The sequence below is a fragment of the Xiphophorus couchianus genome, chromosome 11 (genome assembly GCF_001444195.1).
Source record: "Xiphophorus couchianus chromosome 11, X_couchianus-1.0, whole genome shotgun sequence".
NCBI classification, from domain to species: Eukaryota; Metazoa; Chordata; class Actinopteri; order Cyprinodontiformes; family Poeciliidae; genus Xiphophorus; species Xiphophorus couchianus.
The window spans coordinates 28,980,295-29,002,740 of record NC_040238.1 but is presented as its reverse complement, the minus strand read 5'-3'; the positions used below and the strand labels follow the sequence as shown (position 1 = coordinate 29,002,740).

At 37.8% G+C, this 22,446-nt stretch overlaps 1 protein-coding gene across 3 annotated transcripts in view; it reads left to right on the top strand.

The window, feature by feature from the left end:
- The first annotated feature begins 2,536 nt into the window (after positions 1–2,536).
- Positions 2,537–22,446, top strand: part of dclk1a (doublecortin-like kinase 1a) — a 47,201-nt gene continuing 27,291 nt past the window's right edge. Inside the window, exons 1-4 of one of the 3 annotated variants that reach the window (XM_028031978.1) lie at positions 2,537–2,773; positions 3,275–3,667; positions 5,016–5,365; positions 18,754–18,865. In XM_028031978.1, the coding sequence (XP_027887779.1) occupies positions 3,310–3,667; positions 5,016–5,365; positions 18,754–18,865 (820 nt within the window). In that variant the 5' untranslated portion in view covers positions 2,537–2,773; positions 3,275–3,309. Of the gene's footprint in view, positions 2,796–3,274; positions 3,668–5,015; positions 5,366–18,753; positions 18,866–22,446 lie in introns of all 3 variants that reach the window. The other 2 variants (XM_028031977.1, XM_028031976.1) reach the window with 2 other exon arrangements.

Genomic DNA, 22,446 nt, shown 5'->3' with positions numbered 1-22,446 from the left:
GACTGATTAAGTGCTGATGCATAATAAATATTATCAAATGTACTTGTATCTCGTAAAGTAAAATGTTGCAATATTTTTGTAGTATTTGTATGCATAAATACATTTTGAATCTGATCTAATTTGATTCTCTTTCACACAGAAAACTGGGTGAAATGTGAAAGTATAAGGTTTGAAACTGGTGAATTGAGCTGCTATGTGTTAGGAGCCTGCTGAGTTTGACATTTCTTTTACAATATTTTTTTTAAACACCACCTACGACACACATTACGTAAGGAGAACCATATCCACCAATCACTCTGTGTAGTTGAAACACAGAGCAAGCAGTCGCCCCCATCCTACCCACTGACCATCTTTATATGTGTGGGTGTTAAGACAAAAAACAACTATCCCTGTGAGATGAAGTAGTGTTCTGTAAAACTGCCAGATGCGTTTTCACAACTTTGTGTTTGAGAAGAATTGAGGGATCATTTCAATTTTCACATTGAAATAAAAAGGTGATACAGCAAAGGGATAAATCAACTCATAATTATTGTATTTTGTTCTTCAAAAATGTATTTATTTATTAAACTTTTTGATGTTTATTTTTAGCCAGAGATGTCAGATCTGAATATTGGGTTATGACAGATCATTTTTACATTTACTATGTTTTGACATCCATTCAAGATCCATGATGATTTTAGGAGTGGAAATGATAAACTTGTATAGTGCTTTACCAAATCCAGAAGACCCCACAGCACTTCACACTACATTTTAGTCATTCATCCATTCACACACTGATGATGGCAAGCTACTAGATAGTAGCCACAGCTTCCCTGGGGCATCACCAGCAGTAAAGGTGGGTGAAGAGTCTGACCCAAGGATAGACTGTGATTGGAACCGGCATGCTGTCATTTTTGGGATTTATTTTTTTTTGTGTGTGAGTCCTAAATAAGAACTCAACACAGTACATTTGTTAAAAGCAACCCTAAGTGATGTCAGAAACCCAACACTGAAAACCATTTCATTAACTGTCCTCCATCTCTGGCCTTCATTTTAAGTCGGTGTGCCCCATGCTGTGTGCGCCCTGCTTCCTCAGGATTAATTTAGACAGGAGCACCTTGTCGGGTCTCAGTTTCTGACGCACACTGTGTCCCCGTGAGTTTGTCCCCAAAAAGAGAAAACTATACACAGTCTGTAATGGTCACACCAACAAATACATTCATAAGAAAAATTACAAATGAGGACATCTGACTTCAGGTGTCAACAATTGTTTAAAGAAGCTTTTGAATGTAAGACTGGCTGCATCATTTAGCCTTGCGGCACAAGTCTAGTGCAGCACACATACAGTATAGGGGTGTGACAGCATGGTTTATGAGGATGTTCGTCAGAATCCAGTGAATGAGCTAGTCTCTGGAGGTTTTCATGTAGGTCAGTTGCTTCTATCTTTTCCTACTCAATGAGACTTTCCCTGCTATGTCAGGAAAAGATTAGATATGTCCTCTACTTCTCTCAGATCTGAGCTTTTTCCAAAATGTTTAGTGATAAAACAGAAACATGCTGTCACGTCCAATCATCTTATATGGGAAATGAATCACATATAACCAACAGTATCTGGATTTGCACATGAACACAATAAATACATAAAATATAGAACAATATTGGGCATTTAACAACAATCTTGTGTCTATTTTTAAAAAAAACCAATACTTTTAATGGATATAAGTATTGTTCAATAACAGACTAAATTCTAGCAACAATAACTTTTTTACTAACCTAACTGAATATTTTGATCAGCATTTTACTGAAGATGTTGGTTTGGTTGACTGTTATTCTTCTAGTCCATCAGAGGACTGATGTGTTTGTGAAATAAATTAATATCAAACTTTCATAATTCTTGTGGTTAAACAGCTAAATTGAAAGCTTTTTTTTAATAAAAGATGGCAAGCTACAATGTGTTTGTTCAAACCAAAGTACACTTAAAAACTTGAGGTTTTGGCATGTCCGTCATATTAAACCTCAGTGCTACTGTGCCAAGACTTCAAACTTATCTTTGATTAAAAATCTTTCAGTAAATTTGAGTAAAATAATTCTACAGAAAGAGTGGGCCAGTAATGTAAATAAATAAATAAATCATTGCCAGTTAAGCCAAATTCTTGATGGCAGTTGTTGCTGTCAAGGATGGCGCAAGTTATTTAATTATTTTCCCCCACAAATTATTAGGTTGGATTTTAAAACAATTTTCACTTTATAAATGAAATCTTTGGTTGAAAACTGTATTTTGTAATTTATTTATTACAAAACAATTTATTTGTTTAATTGAACACAGTTTTTGTCAGAGTATGCTTTTGACTGTGAAAGTAAGTGATGTGACTCCACCCAACGTCCTCGGGGGCTGGCTGGCCAGGGGGGCACGATCAGCTGCGTCCTCTTCCACGAGTGTGAAGTGTGGGTTCGCATGGAAATGAGGGGGCGCGGGCGCCGAATGGGAATCACGACTGAGTGACGTGAAGATGTGGGAGTGGGGAGGAGAGAAAGAGAAAGAGAGAGGGGGTGGCTGGAAGAGAGAATGGGAGGGTAAGCAGCTGCTACTCAGTCAATTTTCAAACCAGTCACTGCCTCTTGATTATACACACGTTTTCAGCGGAGCACATCAACCGGACAACAAAGGGCACTGCCACCGTCCTAACTGTGACAAGCCCACTGAACTCCAGTGTTTTCTTTCGCATCTGCCTGGAAGTAGTGCATCAGTTCAGACTGGAGGTCACAGTGACCGAAGCGTTAATTGCTCGCGTTGGTAAGTCTGTCAGTGCGCAAAAGTGAGTAGTCATTTCTCTAAATTAAATAACTTTTCCATACTTTGCTCCAAGTTGTATAATCGTGATGTAAACATGCTGTTAGTTTTATTCGGTGCATGGTGTTGTGGATAATGTGATTTGGGAGGTGGATGAGGCTGATGTTTGTCCTGCTGAGTGCGCAGCTGCTGAGTATTTATTAATATTAATAAGTTACGTCGATTCGTGACTGTCGCTCTTCATCCAACTCAGACGCACCCTCAGACCCACGGGGACGGACGTCATGAAGCACCCTGTCCACTCCCTGCTTAACAGCACTTAATCCGTCATTAGGGGTTTATTTTGAGACAGCGCACCGGCGGCAGACACCGGCTGGCTGCTCAGTTCGCCTCTTCTGGATTTATTTCGCAACCTTTGTTGTTTGTTTTTATTTCCCCAACTCCTCTGCTGTGAAAAGTTTTCATCACAGCCCTCTTCCCTCTCCCCTCTTTTGTTCCCCCCAGACAGTACAGCCGTACTCGTCAGCTTAGGCAGCGACATGGAGATGGAGCATTTCGACGATCGGGACAAAGGTCAGAGGCACGGCCGGTCCAACGCTAAGATGAACGGGGTGCCTAGCCCCACGCACAGCGCCCACTGCAGCCTGTACCGGACCAGGACCCTGAAGACCCTGAGTGCCGAGAAGAGGGCCAAGAAAGTTCGCTTCTACCGCAACGGGGACCGCTACTTCAACGGGATCGTGTACGCCATCTCCTCAGATAGGTTCCGGACCTTTGACGCACTGCTAGCCGACTTGACCCGCTCTTTATCTGACAACGTCAACTTGCCCCAGGGGGTCCGGACTATCTACACCCTGGATGGCAAGAAGATCGTCAGTATTGATCAGCTGGTAGAAGGTAATGATGTTTTATTGCACTTTCAGAGCAGCACAAGATTTAATAGGGCTCCCTAAACACAACAATCATCTCAGTTATTTGAGCTTGGAAAGTGTCCAATCAACATGCACTCTAGAATAAAGTGTTCTAGAATGTCAAAGTTCAGCTTCTGAGATGTTTCTTTTCTGATTTTGCTTGCCATTTTCAGTGGACAGCATTTCATTTCATTTGAATGGGGCAAGGAGGGACCATTTAGTGCTTACAGAAAATATTATGTAAGTTAATGAAACTCATAGCAGATAGTGCATTATATCTGATTCTAGCTTAAAAATATTCATATAAATTGTTAATCGCTATCATTAAAAATGACTTAAATTACATGTACCAAACCGTAAACATTGTTAGATATAGTTCACTTATTTATTTAAATGAATAATTTAATACAAATTTTCTAAAATGTCACTTTAATTTATATAAAATCATTAAAAAAAAAGTCAAATTCCTGTCAATTTGCTATGTGACAAACAATAGAGAGAACTTAAAGTTGCCTAATTTTTCATAAACTTGAATACAAATTACAAAAACAGCAACACAAAAAACTTCTGAGCTCATAAATGTGTGAGAATTCAATAGCTATTTGTCCAGGGCCTCAAATTGTGGCTGAGTTTGTGTATGGCTCAGGATGGCTCTGCATCTGTTTACACTAAGTAATCTAAAACATCTCTCATCCTTTCTTAAGGAGGAAACTCTTCATGACCGGTGAGCCTCCAAGACATCTGATCTTGCCCAGCTCCCTTTCCTGATAAACTTTAGATGAGGCTAACTTAACGGGGACATTTACATACACGTCCCACCTTTGGATTAGACACGGATTCAATGGGATTTTCACTGTGTAAAAATGCAGCTGTTTCACAGTATTGGGACTACTAAATAAAATAAAGAAGGTCTTGTTATTTGGCCTATTTCTTGTTGTTTTTGATGCATTGGCTAAAATACTGACAGTGACTAAATGTATTGGCTTATTGCAATATTAAACCATTTTGCTATTCTGCATACTACTGGGTCATTCTTTGTTGAAAACTTAGGATATACCCAATGGTTGTAAATTAGGTTTTTTTGTGGGCTGTGCTCCATAAAAAATCTGTTAAAACCAAAGTATGTCATGCATTTGATGCCCATATGTCCAAACAGATGTACCCTTTGTTTCAAGTCAGATTAGTTCTCTCAGGATCATTTCAGGATAATTTATCTCTTCTGGCTGTCAGTGCTAAAATGTCAGGAGAAGTGAAATAAGAAGAGCTATAAGTTGTTAAAATTAAACTCACTTTTTCATGTTTCATCTTTTTCCAAATGTTTGTCTCTTTAACAGGTGAGAGCTATGTCTGCAGCTCCATTGAGGCCTACAAAAAGCTGGATTACACAAAAAACGTAAACCCCAACTGGTCAGTGAATGTCAAGGCCTCGTCCTCTTCATCACGTGGGCCTCCGTCCCTGAGCTGTGCCAAAGCTTGTGTCTCAGACGGCCGCGAAGGCAAGGACTTCATCCGTCCAAAGCTAGTAACGGTGGTTCGAAGTGGAGTAAAGCCCCGCAAAGCCGTGAGGATCCTGCTGAATAAGAAAACAGCCCACTCCTATGAGCAGGTTCTGACCGATATCACTGATGCCATCAAGCTCGACTCTGGGGTGGTGAAGAAAATCTACACGTTGGAGGGCAAACTGGTGAGTTTGCAGTATTAAAAGATTAATACACAAGCCCTAATATTCCTTGTGCGTTGCACTCAGGAGACATTTGTCATTAAGCATATCCTGCTAATACATATTACTTAGTGAGATATATCATCTAGAGATGACAGTGAACTTTGAACTTTTACTTTATTGTCCCTTGGAGGAATTCTTTTTCACATGTGTTTAACAGAGAAGACAGTACAACTAGAAGTAAATGGGTGAAGTCCTGTTCTAGTGAAATTGTGTGAAAAGCTTGTGTTGGTGAGTTTTGTCTAGTTTACAATAAAAACCTTGTTGACAAAGCAGCTGGTTAGTTTTTGCTGGTTGTCGGGCTGATGATGTCATGTGTGTAGAGAGTGTTTTACAATGGGCCAAGCACACAGCCCTGTGGTGCTCCAATGTTCATGGTCAGAGCAGGAGATGTGGTTGAATCCACTTGTACTTCTTATAGTTAGTTCCTCTGTATCCTAGCTGCCCATTGTAATTTGTGTACAGGCTTTTCTGATAAATTTAAAACATTTTCTGTTTGAAGCAGCATTAGCTCTAAGTGTTTGATAAACAGTTCATGGCATTAGTTTTTTATGACTTTAATGACTCTATTTTAACATTTTATGCAATTTTGCTTTATTTGTTATTCTTTCTGCCATTCATTTGATGTATTTTGAAGCACTTTGAATTGCCTTGTGTATGAATGGTGATCTTTAAATAAACTTGCCTTGTCTTGAATAGGGACAGGATGGCTGTGTTGTATTGTGAGTATTTTTAGAAAAGGTTTGCTGAGTGGTGTGCTGATGCTGTTGTTTTTGTAGAATGTGTTTAGGAATGGATTAAACAGACACTGTGGTGCTCTGGTGCTGATGGTGAAGGCAGCGGACAGGGTCTAGCGCATCCACACTTCTTGCTGTCTGTTGCTTAGGAAATTGTGTAAAAGATTAATCAAATGTGTGGGGATGATAAGGTGGTACAGCTTCTGGAATACCAGTTGTTACTGAGTTGAGTTAAAGGCAAGACAGAAGTCCACAAGATGTGTTCAGGAGAAAGTCTATTTGAATTATTCACCTTTATGTTCTTTTAAATTGTGGAGGCATCATTGGTTTGCTGTTTGAACAGACAATGGGGCTGAAAACTGAAACAAAGCAAAGTTTTAAACTGCTGTTTGATTCTTCACCGGAGTAAATGGACGAAGTCCTGTTCTAGTGAAATTGTGGGAAAAGCTTGTGTTGGTGAGTTTTGGAGGTTATTGCGTTTCTTATCTGCAGAAAGAGTTAGTCCACTGGCTGCTGCTTGAAGAGCGGAATTAAGGCTTCAGAATGCCTAAATATTTAATGAGTACTCTTTCATTTTTCATTCCACACCTCCAATTTAATGGACACATCTAAATTTACAGTCAGAGCTGTGAACAGAACGAGTGACGCAGAGGTCAAGAGGAGGTAATGTTGAAAGAAATCCATGAATGGAGTTGCTCCCACGCTCAGCGATGTGTGATGTGTACAGATCATTGTCTCTAAACACAAAAATAAATCAGCGTCGAAAAAACAATCCACCCACCAATTCAGCTCCTACTCTCTCAGAACGAAGCACATTTTCCTTACTGCATTGCTAAAATGAGAACTGGGTCTTCACTGCAGCTGAATCATGTCAAACACGCCTTATTTCAGGCACATGTTGATGTTTGTGTGTATTCATAAGCAAAGGAAGAACACGTTTTCTCCCCCAGCATGTTGGCATTTTATTCTTTCATATTTTTTCCTGTTTGGATTCATGCCACCTGTCTCATGCATCACCATTTTTTCTCTGTATTTTTGTCTGCTCCCCATTTCTCTGTCTGCCTCTGTTTAGGTGATGCTGCAGCTCCAAGTTACTGAATGTAATGACACTGAGCTGCTGTCATCCTGTCAGCAGCGTTATTCTTGAAATAGATTGTGTTGGGCTCCTTGACATTTTGTGTTGCATGGCAAGAATTGGGTTGTAACTGACCAATTAGTGAATCAGGCTCATGGAAATGCTCTTTGCTCTAGGATCTTTTTATGCTCAGTGACTCTTTTAGTAAGCTCTTATTTTCATGTCATTTCATCTCTGTCTGTTTAATGATGCACTGTTAGCTCAGCAGGATCCTGACTCCAATTAGATTCTAGTACCAGCCAATGAAATCTGAGGATCAGGTTTTCCTAGAGAAACCTTCTGCTGGGGATTAAACTCACCACATTTGCATAATACTCACTAACGAGCAGTTTTCTTGGAGATTACACAATAAGTACTACTGTTGCTCTGTTCATCCCTCTGTGATTGGAAATGAGGCTGTTTTGGTATGCTATTTTTAGACATGGTATTGATTGAACATGTAGGCATGGTAACACACTCACTGCTAAATTGGCAGGGTTGGGTTGAGTGCAAATCCAGCTCCTCGTTTTTATCTTTCCTTCTATGTTTGGTCTCTGGTTGGTGCTTGACGCAGTTTGGAAAACTGGAAAGTGGGCTGTGGGAGACAAAATTAAACGCGGGATTTGAATTGATGAATGAACTGTTCCAGAACTTATTTCCAAGTCTACACACAAAAACCTTGCAGAAGACCTGACTATTATAGAGCAAACTCATGAAAATTTTGTATGTATGTTAGTCAAGTATAAGTATCAGAATGACTTTGCTTTAAAAGCTAAATGAAACATGTGTCTAGGTTTGTGCAACCACCAGCATATTTATGAGAATGTGTTTCTCTATGTATGGTCTTCTTTCATGAGCTGAACCACGTCAGTCAGTGAGCTTGCACAAAAGTAGGTTTCTGGGCCTGTCTGCCAGTAACGTCGAGTCCCAACAGAACTGCAAAGAAGCTTGAGCCTCTTACTTTCATTAACCCTGTAATGAGGCCAGAAACAGAGGGCGTCAGGTTTGCATGCACTCTGTTATACAAGGATTGTTAGATGTGTTTTGGTTGTGGTGCAATTTTCAGGTATATTTTTGTATTTGTTTAAAGTTGATGTTCATTATTATTTTATGTGCACTAATAATGTCAGTGCCATTTATTAAGGCTTGTTAGGATTGTAGAGTGGCAAAGCAATAAATCACTTACAGTGGCTCCAGATGGCTTTATGACATGAAGCTATGACCATATTCACAGTTTCCTAATAATAAAACCTTTATATTTACTGTAACGTTGAAAGATCTTGTTGCTTTATTTATTTTACATTTTGTTTGATGATAAGATATGATATATGGTGCTTCAAGTTTTCAAACTCCCTTAAACCATTTCTAACATTTTCATGTTACAACCACAAACTTAAAGGTGTCTTTTATTCACATTAAAATCTCAAAAGTGACTTTAATTGGGATTTGCAACTGAATACTTTCAGATGTCACCAAATTAATGAATAGAACCAATTAGTGAGCAAATATGGAGACCTTAGAACACCCCTGAGAGATCAGGGATAATGTTGTGGAGAAGTATAAAGTAGATTTAAATGATGACCGATGCCATACAGCTGGAGCTACAATGGACTATTTCTGTCCAACCTGACAGAATTTTAGCTATTTTGCAAAGAAGAATGGGCAAAGATTTCAGTTTTTACATGTGTGAAGCCAGTGGAGACATTCCCTAAAAACCTATGGCTGTTATTGTTTTAAAAGGGGGTTCTAAAAAGTATTGACATGGCAAGGGCAGAATGCAAAGGCACATCACAGCTTTTAGGTTATTCTTATTTCTTTTGTGCTTCAGAATATGTTATATTTTGTGTCGGTTCACAACATGCAATCCCAACAAAATACATTAATGTTTGTAGTTGTAGCCTGAAAACATCTGAACAAGTTCAAGGGGTGTGAATACTTTTGTTCAGCACTGTGTAACACAATGGGAGCAAGTCTCTGTGAGTATCTGATACACTGTGCCACCTCCTCTCTGTTGTGAGCTCTTACTCCTCTGTGATCATTTGGATATCTATGTGTAATACGAGAATCTTGCTTCAGGAGCCTAGATCAGATTCCACCTCCAATACTAAATCCCCTACTTCCCCTACTTTTTGTGTAAGCACAACCTAACTATTTTGAGCTTTGTTTTGCTAGTTTTTCTGAAAATTTAATCTAGTTGCTAAGGAACTGGTTTACATGCTGTTGAATTATCACAGTAGCACACCGGCATGATGTGGTCTGCACAGACTGATCATGACAATAGACGACCCGTAAGTGGCTTAGGACACGGACGTGGCCGGCGTATTAATACTTCTTATCTCTGCTTACACACACAGGCACTATGGCAGACCCCACCTGCTGCCTCCTCAAGCATTTGTGTGTCTCATGCATATTCAATGTGCAACACACACCTTTCACTGCATTCATTTAGATTTTGCCAAAAAAAGCATGAAGTGATGCCATAGTTTTATCTCCAGCACATCTTAGCCAACTGGGCTATAGCACATCTTAGCCCATTTGGCTAAGATGCTGTTTTCTTCCTTATCGAATAAAGAAGAAAACATCCAAATGCAAATTCATACAAATGCAAATAAATATGCCTGCGTTCCTTAATAGTTTTATATATTCCGTATAGTTTAAGGGATTAATTATTGGATTTTTTCTATGATAAATGTATGTGATCATAAAAAGGCAGAATACATTGTAGAGAAACAAAATGTCTTGGAACAAAGTCTATTGGTTCATATTTTAGCAGTGTTGACCAATCACAACTTAGTTCACTTTGAGTGCATTTGAGTTGTGTTTGTCAAACTTGTTCAATGGTAACATCTTGCTACATAAGCCTTAATAACTTTTTAGAATTTGAATTGATTTGATAATTCCTTCAATATTCCTCAAATACACACTGTAATTTTAATATAACCAATTTTTTGCATCTTGTGTAAATTGACAATGCTAAATGCTGACACTAATCCACTGATTATGCTGACCATGTTCATTCTTTATATGATTTAAACAGTCCACTCCTATTACCAAGGTAGAGTTCTGCTGTGTATTTTCCTGCACATTAAATGACCCAGTTTTAATGCAGGTGTTATGTGGGAGAGAAATAAGGAAGAGCAACTTGTTCACAATCTGCAGTGCAGCTCTCACATCTTAAACTGCATTGCTGGCACCATTCTCTCCTTGCTGGCAAGGCCATGCAGCTTTTATTTCCCTCCTCTGGTTTCTTTGCATTCTGACAGTTTTTAATCTCATGTTAAGATTTTTCCTCTATGGAAAGAATTTTATTTTGGCATCTCCATCTGCTGTCCATGTGTCATCTTTAATTGCTAAACAAATTACATTACTGCTTCAGTCAGTCACTTTCCTTATTTTGCTATAATTTATTGTACAGCAATGAGGATTGATTTGTAAAATCAAGTCTTGTGAACTTCCTTCCATAATTTATTTTAGTTTATCTTCTGTTATTTTTTTTCCAACTCTGTAGAACTATAGAGAAGGGCTGCAACAGTGTTACCCAAAAAAGCTTCATATTACATCAGAATTATGTGAAAATTCTCACCCTCATGTCTAAGCATTTATCTGCTTTCATCCTCAGATTTTTAGGATTGTTGATGGTGTCACGGTTCTGCTTTGCATGAGTGGGAAAAATGCATCTGCTCTTTCAGATCTGCTGAATCACAGCCACTCATCGTAGTGCATGCGTGTGAGGGGGTGTGTAGATATTTCTCTGTGAGTAGGTATGTAATGTATCAGCACTGCTCTAAGTGCAAGTTGACAGTGTTTGAAAAATGGTTAGTTCTTTTTTTTTTGAAGAATCTTGGGAGAATACTGCTGCTTTTGTTAGTAAACAAGTTATTTCAAGCATCTTTTTTCAGCAAAGTTGATTTCATGTTTGCCTTTCTCTCTGACTCGGTGACTGAGCTTTTTGTGTGTGTCTCTGTCTGCCTGTGAAGAGTCACTGTAGCAGATTGGAGCTCTGGTCGTACAGTCAGAGGATCTGTTGCCAAGTTAGGATCGATGGCAGACGTTTGTAGCACCGACAGACTGTGGAGAACTCAGCCACATCGCAAATTCAGATGCAGACACACACACACGCACACCCCCAACCCCTCACACACAGTCTCAGTGTATTTGTATGGTAGAAAGCTGTGTTCCAGCTCTATGCTGTTAGTTGCATAAAGAACACATAGACATCTTTGAGCTGTTAGACTGAACTGAATAATGCTCTCTCCCTCTGAAAATTAAAGATTGCATTACCACAGTTGGCTACAGCCTAGCTAACCAGTTAACGTCAGACGTGTTTTATTCTATAAAGAAGAAAACAACAAAAATTGATTGACTGATTATTATTAATTAAGTCTGTGAGAAAAAAACAAACATTTGAAATCTGCTACTAGGCAATTTTCTGTTTATTCCATTTCTCTTTAGGTCTGTGTATAAAAAAATATTATGTACAAATGTTATAGATAACAATATATTAATTAGATTATTAAGTCAATAAATATTGAATCATGATATGTCTTTTTTTGTTTATTGTAAAATCATAATCATATTTTTATCACAATTTTCCCACATTAAAGCATCACTCTTAATAGAACAAAAAAAAAAACCCTGACACAATTTAAGATAATTTCTGGACATAGAATAATTAGTTTCCAGACTGAAACTGCAGCAGAAGCCGAAACTCAAGGCTTCTCGTCCAACATTAGTGTCTGACCTCAACAATACATTTTTGAACAAAATCCCATATCTTCATCCCTAAACCTTCAAGACGGCAATTCTATAAAAGCTGGAGCTGATATAACAGCACAGTTTGGGCCATCTTTGTATTAAACCATGTTTGTGTATAGGTGGACAGGCAAATAATTAATATTTTGCCAGTGTGTTGTAGGTTTTGCATGCAAAGTATGATGTCCTGTCATCCACTGCAATATTAGTTGCTTATATTATAGATATTGGAAAATACTTTTGTAATGTATATTTCTTTGTTACTAGACTCCAAGTGTCAGAAATTCTCACTTTGCGTGCCAGTAACATATTCAACCTGTTGAATTGAGTTTCGTTGTAGTTGATGCTCACATCTGACCCCTAAGATGCTGAAGGTTACACAGAAATGGGGAAACGGTGGATTTATTGTTGCTGATAAAGTCATCACAATATGTAACTGTAATATTTCTATCACATTGCTTTTTAAAAATTTGGAAAAAAATATCCAACAAATGTTTTGTGGTATTTACGTTACAGATGTTGTAATTATGTTGTACTGTATTTGCAATACATTGTGCTTCACTAGGCAACACCAAAGTGACAAATACTGCACTTTTCTTAAACTAGTAGATGGTTTTTGTAAGCAATTTGCATTGCCTTGTTGCTGAAAATGTGCTGTATAAATAAAATTACCGTTACCTTTTACCTTTTACTGGCACTACCTTCTTTTTCATATAAGGGATGAATATGTCGGTTTGTTGCAGGCAGATAGAGCTTAAGGAAGTAGTGTGAAATAATTGGTGTAGAAAACTGGTAATAGGCTGGCAGGACATGCAGCAGAAATGTATAGAAGGCAGCAAAGATAATTGTTCGAAGCATAAGATGAAGTCATATTCAAGCTGCGTGCCCTTGAGAAAGCAGTAGGACTTTAGTTTTCTTTTTTTTTCTTTTTATCAGAGCTGCCAAAAGATGTGTTTTAACACATGGAGGGTGGGGAGATGCTGTCACATTTAATAAAGAAAAAAATTCACAGCTTCATCAGAAACTTTTCCTCTCCCTCCCACCATGTGGTGAACAGAGGTGGTTACATAAGGTGTTATGCAACAGAGCAGCCAGCCTGGCAGGCATCTGCTGGTTTGAGGGGAATGCAGTTAACTGGCCTCATGTCACCGCTCCTGTTTGTCTTTCTCACTCTTCCTGACCTCTACTGCTTCGCGAAATTAATCATTTCTCATTTCGTGGCAGGTGTCTGATGAAACGTGACCATTCAGTCTGGGCTCTGCTAATTGAACAGCAGTGATGTGTGAATTTGGCTTCTTATGTGCTTTGTTCTCGCCTCCTACCTTTGTGAAATTGAGTTTTAGCCAATGTTCAGTTTTTCAGGTGACAGATGATCTTGTCTCTAAAATGTCAATCAAATTTTCCCTGTTGCCTGTTTTATACATAAAACAAGGGAGAACAAAGACTCTGAAAATAAATTATCAAAATGAGAAAAAACAGAAATAGAACTAATGGCCTGAACAAAGGGGAAACTTTAATTTCTGCAGCAAAGACTTTAAAATATACAAATTTTCTTTGATAAGCATGAGAAATTATGAAAAACCCATGATGGATGGATACACAGGTAGATAATTGATCTGATTGAATTGGTTATTGTTTCAGAGCAGCACGACGGGCCCTTTTAGCTTACGACTGTGATTCCAGGACCATGGAGAGCTCCACTGATCTAAGCTTCTTTGGCAGAACGCAGTAGCAGCTCATCCCTCCAAACTGTGGTATTTCTGTGGGCTGGATTACGCTGCCCTCACCGCGTCCTCTGTGTAAACACTGCAAGTCTATTGTGGTGGAAGAACATTAGAGGTTGAGTTCTGGCTTTGCAGCAACCTGTTAGATTCTGCTTCAAACAGAGCATGCAGGAATTCTGCTAAAATGGTCAATTTCTTTTATTATATTACTTCTCTAACAAGTAGCATATCAAAAACCTAATTCTTGAGATGCCAGCACTCCATATTTAAGTATAATGTAAGAGACATGATGACCCCAAAGCTCAAAATTAAACAAAAGCTGCAAGGACACTATTAAACCTTTTATAAAACAAGTATACAGTCACAGGTTTGGTAAGTCTTAGTCTGAAAAAACATAATTTCACAATAAGATTTTTTTTGGATTATTTTATGTGTTTTTTTCAGAGTTTGGTTTAGTTGTCTTCAGATTTAAGATGCATCAGTAATTAGTTTCCTATTGTTTTGCTATTGTGAGGCTGTCAGAAGTGCGAACGTAAAACCTGAGGAGCTGAGATATGACTTCTTGGCTTCTCCAGAAAAGACCTGCCATATGACACGCAAGACAAGAATAGCTGATGTAAATGTGCAGAACATGAAGTGCTGTCACTAATCATTTCTTCTTAGCTGCTGATTTGCAGGAACTGCAATTGAGCAAGACAGCTTGTCTCAGAGAGTGGCTCCGATATGAGCTGCGCGTGAATTTTGCAGTGATGTTTTTTTCAACAAAAGAAGTTTAAAATAAAAACCATATCTAGCAAATAGAGCAAACCACTATGGCTGCTGAAAGCTAAACCTCTGCCTCAGTCCTATGTCTTCTACATTCATAACACAGGATTAACTTGTATTTTGCTCCATCCATTTTCGAACGAAACACGACCCACTGTCCTGTCCCTCCCAAAGAAAAGCCTCCTGAGTTCCCACACCATAATGCTGCCACCATCATGTTTCACACTGGGGATGACATTATCAGAGTGACTGCAGTTACAGTTTTCTGTAGATCTTCTAAGCTGTACGTTAAAATGGGTCTTTTCTTATAGCTTTGTTTATAAATGTTTTTCTCCTTCTTGCCACTCTTTCATAAAGTGAGTGTGACACACACACACGTTGACTCCACTCATCCAGTAGGTGGTTACTTACAATTGATTGCACTGAATTTTGTTTAAGTGTATCGGCATAAAAGGGACTCAAAATGCATGCCACACGTTTTAGATTTTGAAGGTGGAAATGTTTGAATATCATATATCATTTTCTTTCCACCACTCTAATATGCATAAGTTTATATTGGTCAGTTGAATAAAATCAAGGGATGTAGATATTTTTACATGGTGCTGTACTTTATGCCCACACATTTTCTTTGAACAAGATGAGATATAGTGGTGTTACTTAGGTTACATACAGTTTAAAGCATCTTGTTTTTTATGTGCTTTTGCTCAGTCACTGGATCTGCATGTCATTCATAGTGAATCTGTTTAAAATACATACCTCCTTCCCACTTCCTTTTATCAGCACTGCTCTGTGTTTCAAGACAATCTTAAATCTTTTATAACCTGATTAAAAAAAAATTGTAACCTAATACCAGAAATTCAGTCCGTGGACTCTTTTGCTTCTAGTAAATTGTTGTTGCTTTCAATATCTTGTAGTTAAACAGTGCCACCATGTGGTGTTATTTGTTTGTCCAGCTCCGGTAATGATTTCTGTAATTGTTCAGCAAATTATATTTTTTGAAGCACTAGAGTTGCTAAACAAGCAAAATAACTAGTTACTAGCATTTATTAAAAGATAAATTATTTGTGTTTTTTTTTTTTTTGGTTAGTAGACGAAAACAAGTAGCAGAAAAAGAAGAGAGAACTAACAGAATTGGAGTTTTGTGATTTGAACACTAGGTGGCACACTGATAATATCAAAATGACTATGGAAAAGCATTCATTATTTCTGCAAATGGGCTTTTTTGAAGAAAGTCATGACTACAATTTTGAAATATCACACTTCGCTTGTTCTGTCTTGTTCTGGATTTATATGCCTTTTTTATTGTAGCCATTTAAATTTATGTGTAGTGTGTAAACTGTGCAGTCAGTCATGTGTGTAGTGAACAGCACAGGGAAAGAGACTGGTTATGAAATTACCCCTCTTCATATCACTCTGCTCCTGTTTTTGTTCTGTTTATTTCATCCTGTCCTTGTTTCTGAAAGTGGCACATGTTGTGTAACTCCACTACTTTTCTGTACGAACAGAGAACCAGATACATCAAAGCTGCTTGTTTTGTCATCTAGCACAACGAGGGGCTCAGAACTGCAGTCAGAAACAGATCTCCCCTGTTGTATTTTTTTTTTCTTCCATTTTTCTTGCTCTGTATTTGCTTTTGGTTTAACTCTGGGGACTTGGATATTTGATTTCTCTCTCTACTTTTATTTGATATGTTTCCCTCCTCTCTCCTTCATTGGTTGTGCTTTCTTGTGAACACAACAGTTTAAAAAAAGAGGTATTGCATAAGTGTTTCAGCATAACCAGGCCATGCAAAGCATGGATGCGTTCATGTGGGGATTTTTATGAATGGCATAGTTTTGCTGGGTAAAATACTCAGAGTAGCTAAAATATGAATGATGGCACTCTATTATCTCTGCCTGCACATTGTGCAATTAAGTGGCACATGGCCTGCATGCATCTATGGCCAAAGGACATTACTGCCATGGAAACCACATTATTTTTGTCCTGCTCATCAGCATAAAGGTGTCACCATAGATAGCTTTTTCTTCTTCTTCTGAACTCTGCTTTATAATGCCATCCTACCACTAATTTTTTAAATGCTGCCAGGAGCTGATTAAATTTATCCTGAGGAGTAAATAATTTAATTAGAACTCCAATAATGCACTGATCTAATAAATTAATTGGAGTTCATTTTTAAATAGTGTGAGCAACATTTAGCTATTTTTATCTGTTTTATTTCGAAGGATATTTACTGACATTTCTTTGCACAAATAACTTTAAACCATTCAATAATAATAATAATAATAATAAAATAGGTACGAAGAATATGTTCTCGCCTCCTACAACCATGTTACATAACAGCTTTATAGAGGTAGCATCTATGCTTTAGAAAAATCTAAGAAAGTCAGAAGTCTGTAAAGAAATTAAATTGTTTGAACAACAACATTAATCTGATAGTCGTTGTGGTCTTTATTCCCTGTTCTCTAGGTCCAACAAATGCTATAGCTCATAGGAAATGAATAGAACGCTGAAATAATACAACATATTACTCAAGAAGCATAGCTGTCTGAAAGTTTTTCATCAGTAGCGACACTTTTGGGAAACATTAGCAGCGTCAGTGTCTGTATCATTGTTATGTTTTTGGGAAGTGGAGATGCTCTGCCCTGAAATCATCAGAGCACTGTCAGGGGACATCAGGGAACAAAGCAATATGCAATCTGTTATGAAGCAAGAGTGTAATTTCCTTTCATGTTTACTTGTGCAGAAGCGCTCATCCTCATTCTGTCTGAGGCCAAATGCATGAACACACTTGGAAATACACACAAATGGTGCTACATTTGAAAAGTTATTGGAAAATAATGCATGCTCAGCAGACAGTTTGTGTCAGAGTGTTTCATTTAAAACTCCTTCCTTGTCTCACTCATGCCTTGTTTAAGGGATAAAACAGTCTCCCTATATTCCCATACTCATCACATACCATCAAACATTCTTTTAACAAGCCCCTTTCTCCTGTTTTTTCAGTACTTTGCTGGTGATGCCATTACATAAGCTTTGACTTTCTTTTGGGGGCTCTAGTTTGCGGGCAGATGGGAATCTAAATAGATCCTTGGATATTAATTGCTCTGAAAATGCAATAACAGTTGTTTTGTGTTTATGTGTTTTCTCCAGGCAGTGATACACATCTGAGCAGCTTAAGCTGTAATAGCTCTTAATAGGTTTTGTGGTGAGAAATTTGTCATGGTAGATGAACTGTTGCCATCTCATAAAGAATGTTTCTGACTGTAATGTTGCCAATGCATGAGATATAATTTAGAATATTGGTGCCTTGGGGCTCAAATGTGATGGTTGACCTGTAGTGTGTAATTAACTCAGTTGAGTAAATCATTCAGAGTTTAGCTCAGTTTCACCCTCTGCCCTTTTCAGATTAATTTCTCTCATTCTAACTTTTAAACCGCAATGTCAGAATGAGTTTGGAAATTAAAAAGCCACAAAATCCATCTAGTAATGATCAGCTGGGTATGTTTATTGTAGCAACTTGTAAATAATGTGTATAATAATATTTATCAATCATATGCTGCATTACTAAACCCTTCTTTCCAGAGTAAGTTCCTGTGATTTGTAAGTTTGTGTTTAAATGGTTGCTGTCAGCTGGTATAAACTGCACAGTATGGAGTCTGTCAAAGAGCGACAGTGAGTCATTAAGACTGAGTCAGATGTGGATTTAGTCACTTATGTTCCTATTAGACAGTGATCTTGTTATTTTAATATCCTCTCTCCTGGAAGTCCATTATGTTTACTCGCATTATACATTTTTTCTCATGTGATTTATTTATTCCTGTTTATAGGAAGCAAGAATTATGGGAAGAGAACCTCCCACTTGCTTCTCTGGGTGTCTGGTTTACATGCTGCTGCACATCAGCAAATTGCAACTTAGCAAGGTCTAATTATAGTTACCAATAGGCTGATAAACAGTGAAGAACTGCAGTTGGTGCCGACAACAAACACAAACAGACACCCTGGGTGATCTTTGTCCGTCTCCTGAAGCTTGGTTAATTTGATGTTTCCACCAAAACATAAGAAGTCTAGTTTTTGCTTGAAGAAATCGAATTTGGACTGTGTCACTAAAAAGCCATTCTTTAAAAAATTGTCAGACCTTGTAGAAAATCTTTCTTTGCAGGAACAGCTCTGATTGCAGAAAACAGCTGTTGTGTATTTTGTTTGGCACTCTGGATTAAACAGTGTTGCTAAAATACCAACTCACATGTCTGTCTTTACTTCTAGGTTGCATGTCTGCAGGACTTCTTTGGTGAGGAGGATATTTTTGTGGCCTGTGGACCAGAGAAATTCCGCTACCATGATGACTTGATGTTGGATGAGAGTGGTAAGGGAAAAGGTGCTCTACGAAAGCTTTCATTGTTTCTTGCTGAAGTTACAAACTCAGAATTATACAACTTGGTCAACAGTACAGGCACATATTTGTTGATAGCAATACATTTTTGCAATAACAGACACTTTGGCCATCCCAGAAAAGAGATATTGATGTGTGATTCTCAGAAACCTGCTCACATTGCTCAGCTCCACAGTTGTGTGTTTGCAGACCCTTTCATACATGTTCCTATACCTTATGTCATAGATGAACGCCAGTTGGAAAAATCCTAACTTTTTTTTCATGCTTTATTTTGGTTTGCCACATTTAATCCTGATAAAACACAGAGTGTGAACATTTTCAATGTATATAAAGAGCTTTGCAAGACACTAAATGCTTTGCGTACAAACAGAACGGATGTACTGACACATCTATTCTTTATTTATGTGTTTGTATCTCCTTGAGTTGTCCCTTTTGCATTTTAAGAGCCAGACCAGAAGGAGATGTGCTACAAAGTTCCCTGCACATGTTATATGCATTCTTTTCAGCTCTAGAATCACTCATTCACAATGGGAACCAGAGGGGAAACAAACATTCACTCACATAAAAAGCAGTTATCTGAATCCTTTCAGGGTCTGTTGATCTAATTAAATGAAGAACAAGCTATAATTACGGAGAAACATAAACTGATTAGTACAATCTAACACAACAACATTCTCTGTGGAAATGTATTGCCACTAGCAAATGGCAGGAAACAGCCTCCCTAAATACAAACATTTACCATGGGATGTGACTTCTGTGATTAATGAACCTGATGTAAAATCCATCTGCTTTGACTATCGCTTCATTTCCTGAAGGACTGCCATCTTTCTGCTTCAGGTTACAAAAGAAATTAAGTCCATGCTGCGATGTGTGTTGATCCTTCTTTTTTATCCCCCCTCTTGTCTCCCGTTCTTGTCTCACCTCTTACAACCCTGCTCCCTTTCTTTCCATCTTATTGCCACGGCCCACTGAGGATACTCTGTCCTATGATTTGCTGTCTGCTTCTCCTTCTGTTGCCATTTAGTGCTCATCTGTATTCTTTCCCTCCTCTGCTCCCCCATGAATCAGTTTGTGCTGGCTTTTGTTCAAATTGTATTCTATACATTTGTCTGATTTGTAGCCCTTTATTCACCAAATGAAGTCCATCCAACCTGGGTCTCCAGCATCCACCCCTTCTCATTATTCTTTCGTTTTTTTGCGCACCATTTTTTCTCATTTCATTCCCAAAACATAATACTTACCCGAATCCATTAGCCAGTCTTCCTTCGGTGACCTTCTTCCCTCTTGAGAAAACCTACAAAGCAACCACCTACATGCAGCAGAGGGTGGGGGGCTATGGTTTTGAATTTGTATTATCTGGAATTACTGATAATTATCTCCAGAAGTTTGGATCTTAGCAGTCAATCTGTTCTTACTGTATCTTTCTGATTAAACCTTCTTTCTTTTTCAATGTTGGCATCAGTAGTAAAGATGGAACATACAGGTAGAGCACGCATGTGTACTGTTGCCCTGCTGTTAATGTTCAAGTTTAATAAAGAGCATGAATTTTTTTTTCATACTGGATGGAGTCAGATTTGATATAATAACACATTCTTAAAGAAACAAAAATATCTGTCTGAATGAACAAAAATATGTTTTATAATTTTTAAAAAATTAATTATGATGTGGATTTTTTGGGGGCTCCTTTATGAGCTTTTGCGATTTTCTTTCTCTTTTTATCATCAGAAGACAACCTGGTTAAACACAAAATGCAGTTTTCAAATTATGATTAAATCTTAGTTTAACAAAGCAATCCACAGCAACTCGCTCCTAAAAACTAGTTGTGTCACTCTTGGCAGCAAAAACCACCATCATGCTTTTCTGCCTGGATGAATTTTGGTCCCCTCTTCTTTGCAGAATTATTTAAATTCAGGTGGCATTGGAAGGTTTGAAGCATGAAATGCCTATGTCATGTCTCAGCTCCTCGTTTAAGTCTGGACTTTAAATGAGCCGCTCCAAAACCTTAATTTTGAAGGTTTATTCAGCCATTCAGAGTTGGACTTCATGGTGTGCTTTGGATTATTGTCTGGCAGCCTAACCCTATGTTATGTTAGTTTTATGCCAGGTGTAACGTGATATATACCTTCCAAAAGGTTCATCTTTTCCACTTCTTGAGGATGATATGTTTTTGTAAATGTGAGATTGGACTTTTGTGTTCTTCTTTTGTCAGCTGTGGCTTTTGTCTTGGAACTCTCCCAAGTCAAATTAAGCTTTTTTTTAATGAGCAATCAAAAATAATTACAACAATTACACTTCAGATAAGGATAATTATGAAAACCACCTCAGACAATAATTATTGTAATCAAGGATTATTTTTATTATTAACCCCCTCCCTAATGATTTGAATATGTAAACAGAGACAGAAACAGAGCTGAAACACTGCATTATGACATAAGGTTTTATCAACCAGATATCAAATGTTCTTAATATTATCTAAGTTGATTAAAGGTTTAACTTTAATTTAATTTGCTGGTCTTTGAAGAAAATGGTTTCTCAGGGAAGAATAATCTGATGTAATGTTGATTTCAGGGGGTTATTTTTGGAGAAGCAATTTGATTTCGGAACCACCTTACGATCCATTGTCTTCCAGCACCAGCATGAAACTAGAATGGTTACTGTGGGTCAGACGAGGTTATTTACTTTCTTGAAAGCACTTATGCACGTATTTATGCTCTACTTGTAGTTCTGCCACCTCAGTCTCTCTGGGGGGAAAGTAAACAGCAACTCCAAAGAAGGTGTCTGAAACTTATGCCTGAGAAGGCAAGCAGTACCAGCATCTGCTGATACTAGCTTTTGAATGTCCAGGGTCCCTTTATTTTGGATTCAGAACCGGGTGTTGTTCTTAACAAACCAAGTAATGAAACAGACTATATTGTAGGCAAGAGGAGGAAACTAAACAAAGCTTTGCAGAAAATGTACACAGAAAACATCAGATCTGGGAAACTTCTCAAGTTTGTAAAAAACAAAACAAAACAATTATGCCTTAGTGTTAATGCAGTATTCTGATATTAAATTTAAAAAGTTTCAATTTCAGTGTCTTTTACCATACTTGGCATGTAACAGATCACTTAAATCAAAGGTAGAAAAAAATGTCTTTACTTTGCATTTTTCTCTTTCTTGCAAAACCTTAGAATTATGTGAGTTTTTTTAATGGAATTACCAAAGCAAAACTTTTTTCACAGTATCATTTTATTCTGTGTTATGCAATTATTTTCATGGCTAATTTAATTTACAAAAGCTTTTAATAAAGTGAAAAACACAAACAACCAAATTTTCTCACCCAGGAAAATGTGTGAAGAGAGTCAGCAGGTTAAATATGGAAGTATACAGATTATGTGTTTCCAACCAACTCAGTACATTTTTTCCATTCAGTATCCTCTTCAGGTAGAACTTGTCCTGGTTTATGCTATGCCACACCTTGTTAACCTGGCAGGGATGCATCCAGGTACAATTCATGTCTGACTTTCTTATTTTTTTTACCCCAAACTGAGATAAAATGTGACCCAAGATGTCTGTTTATTTTATAT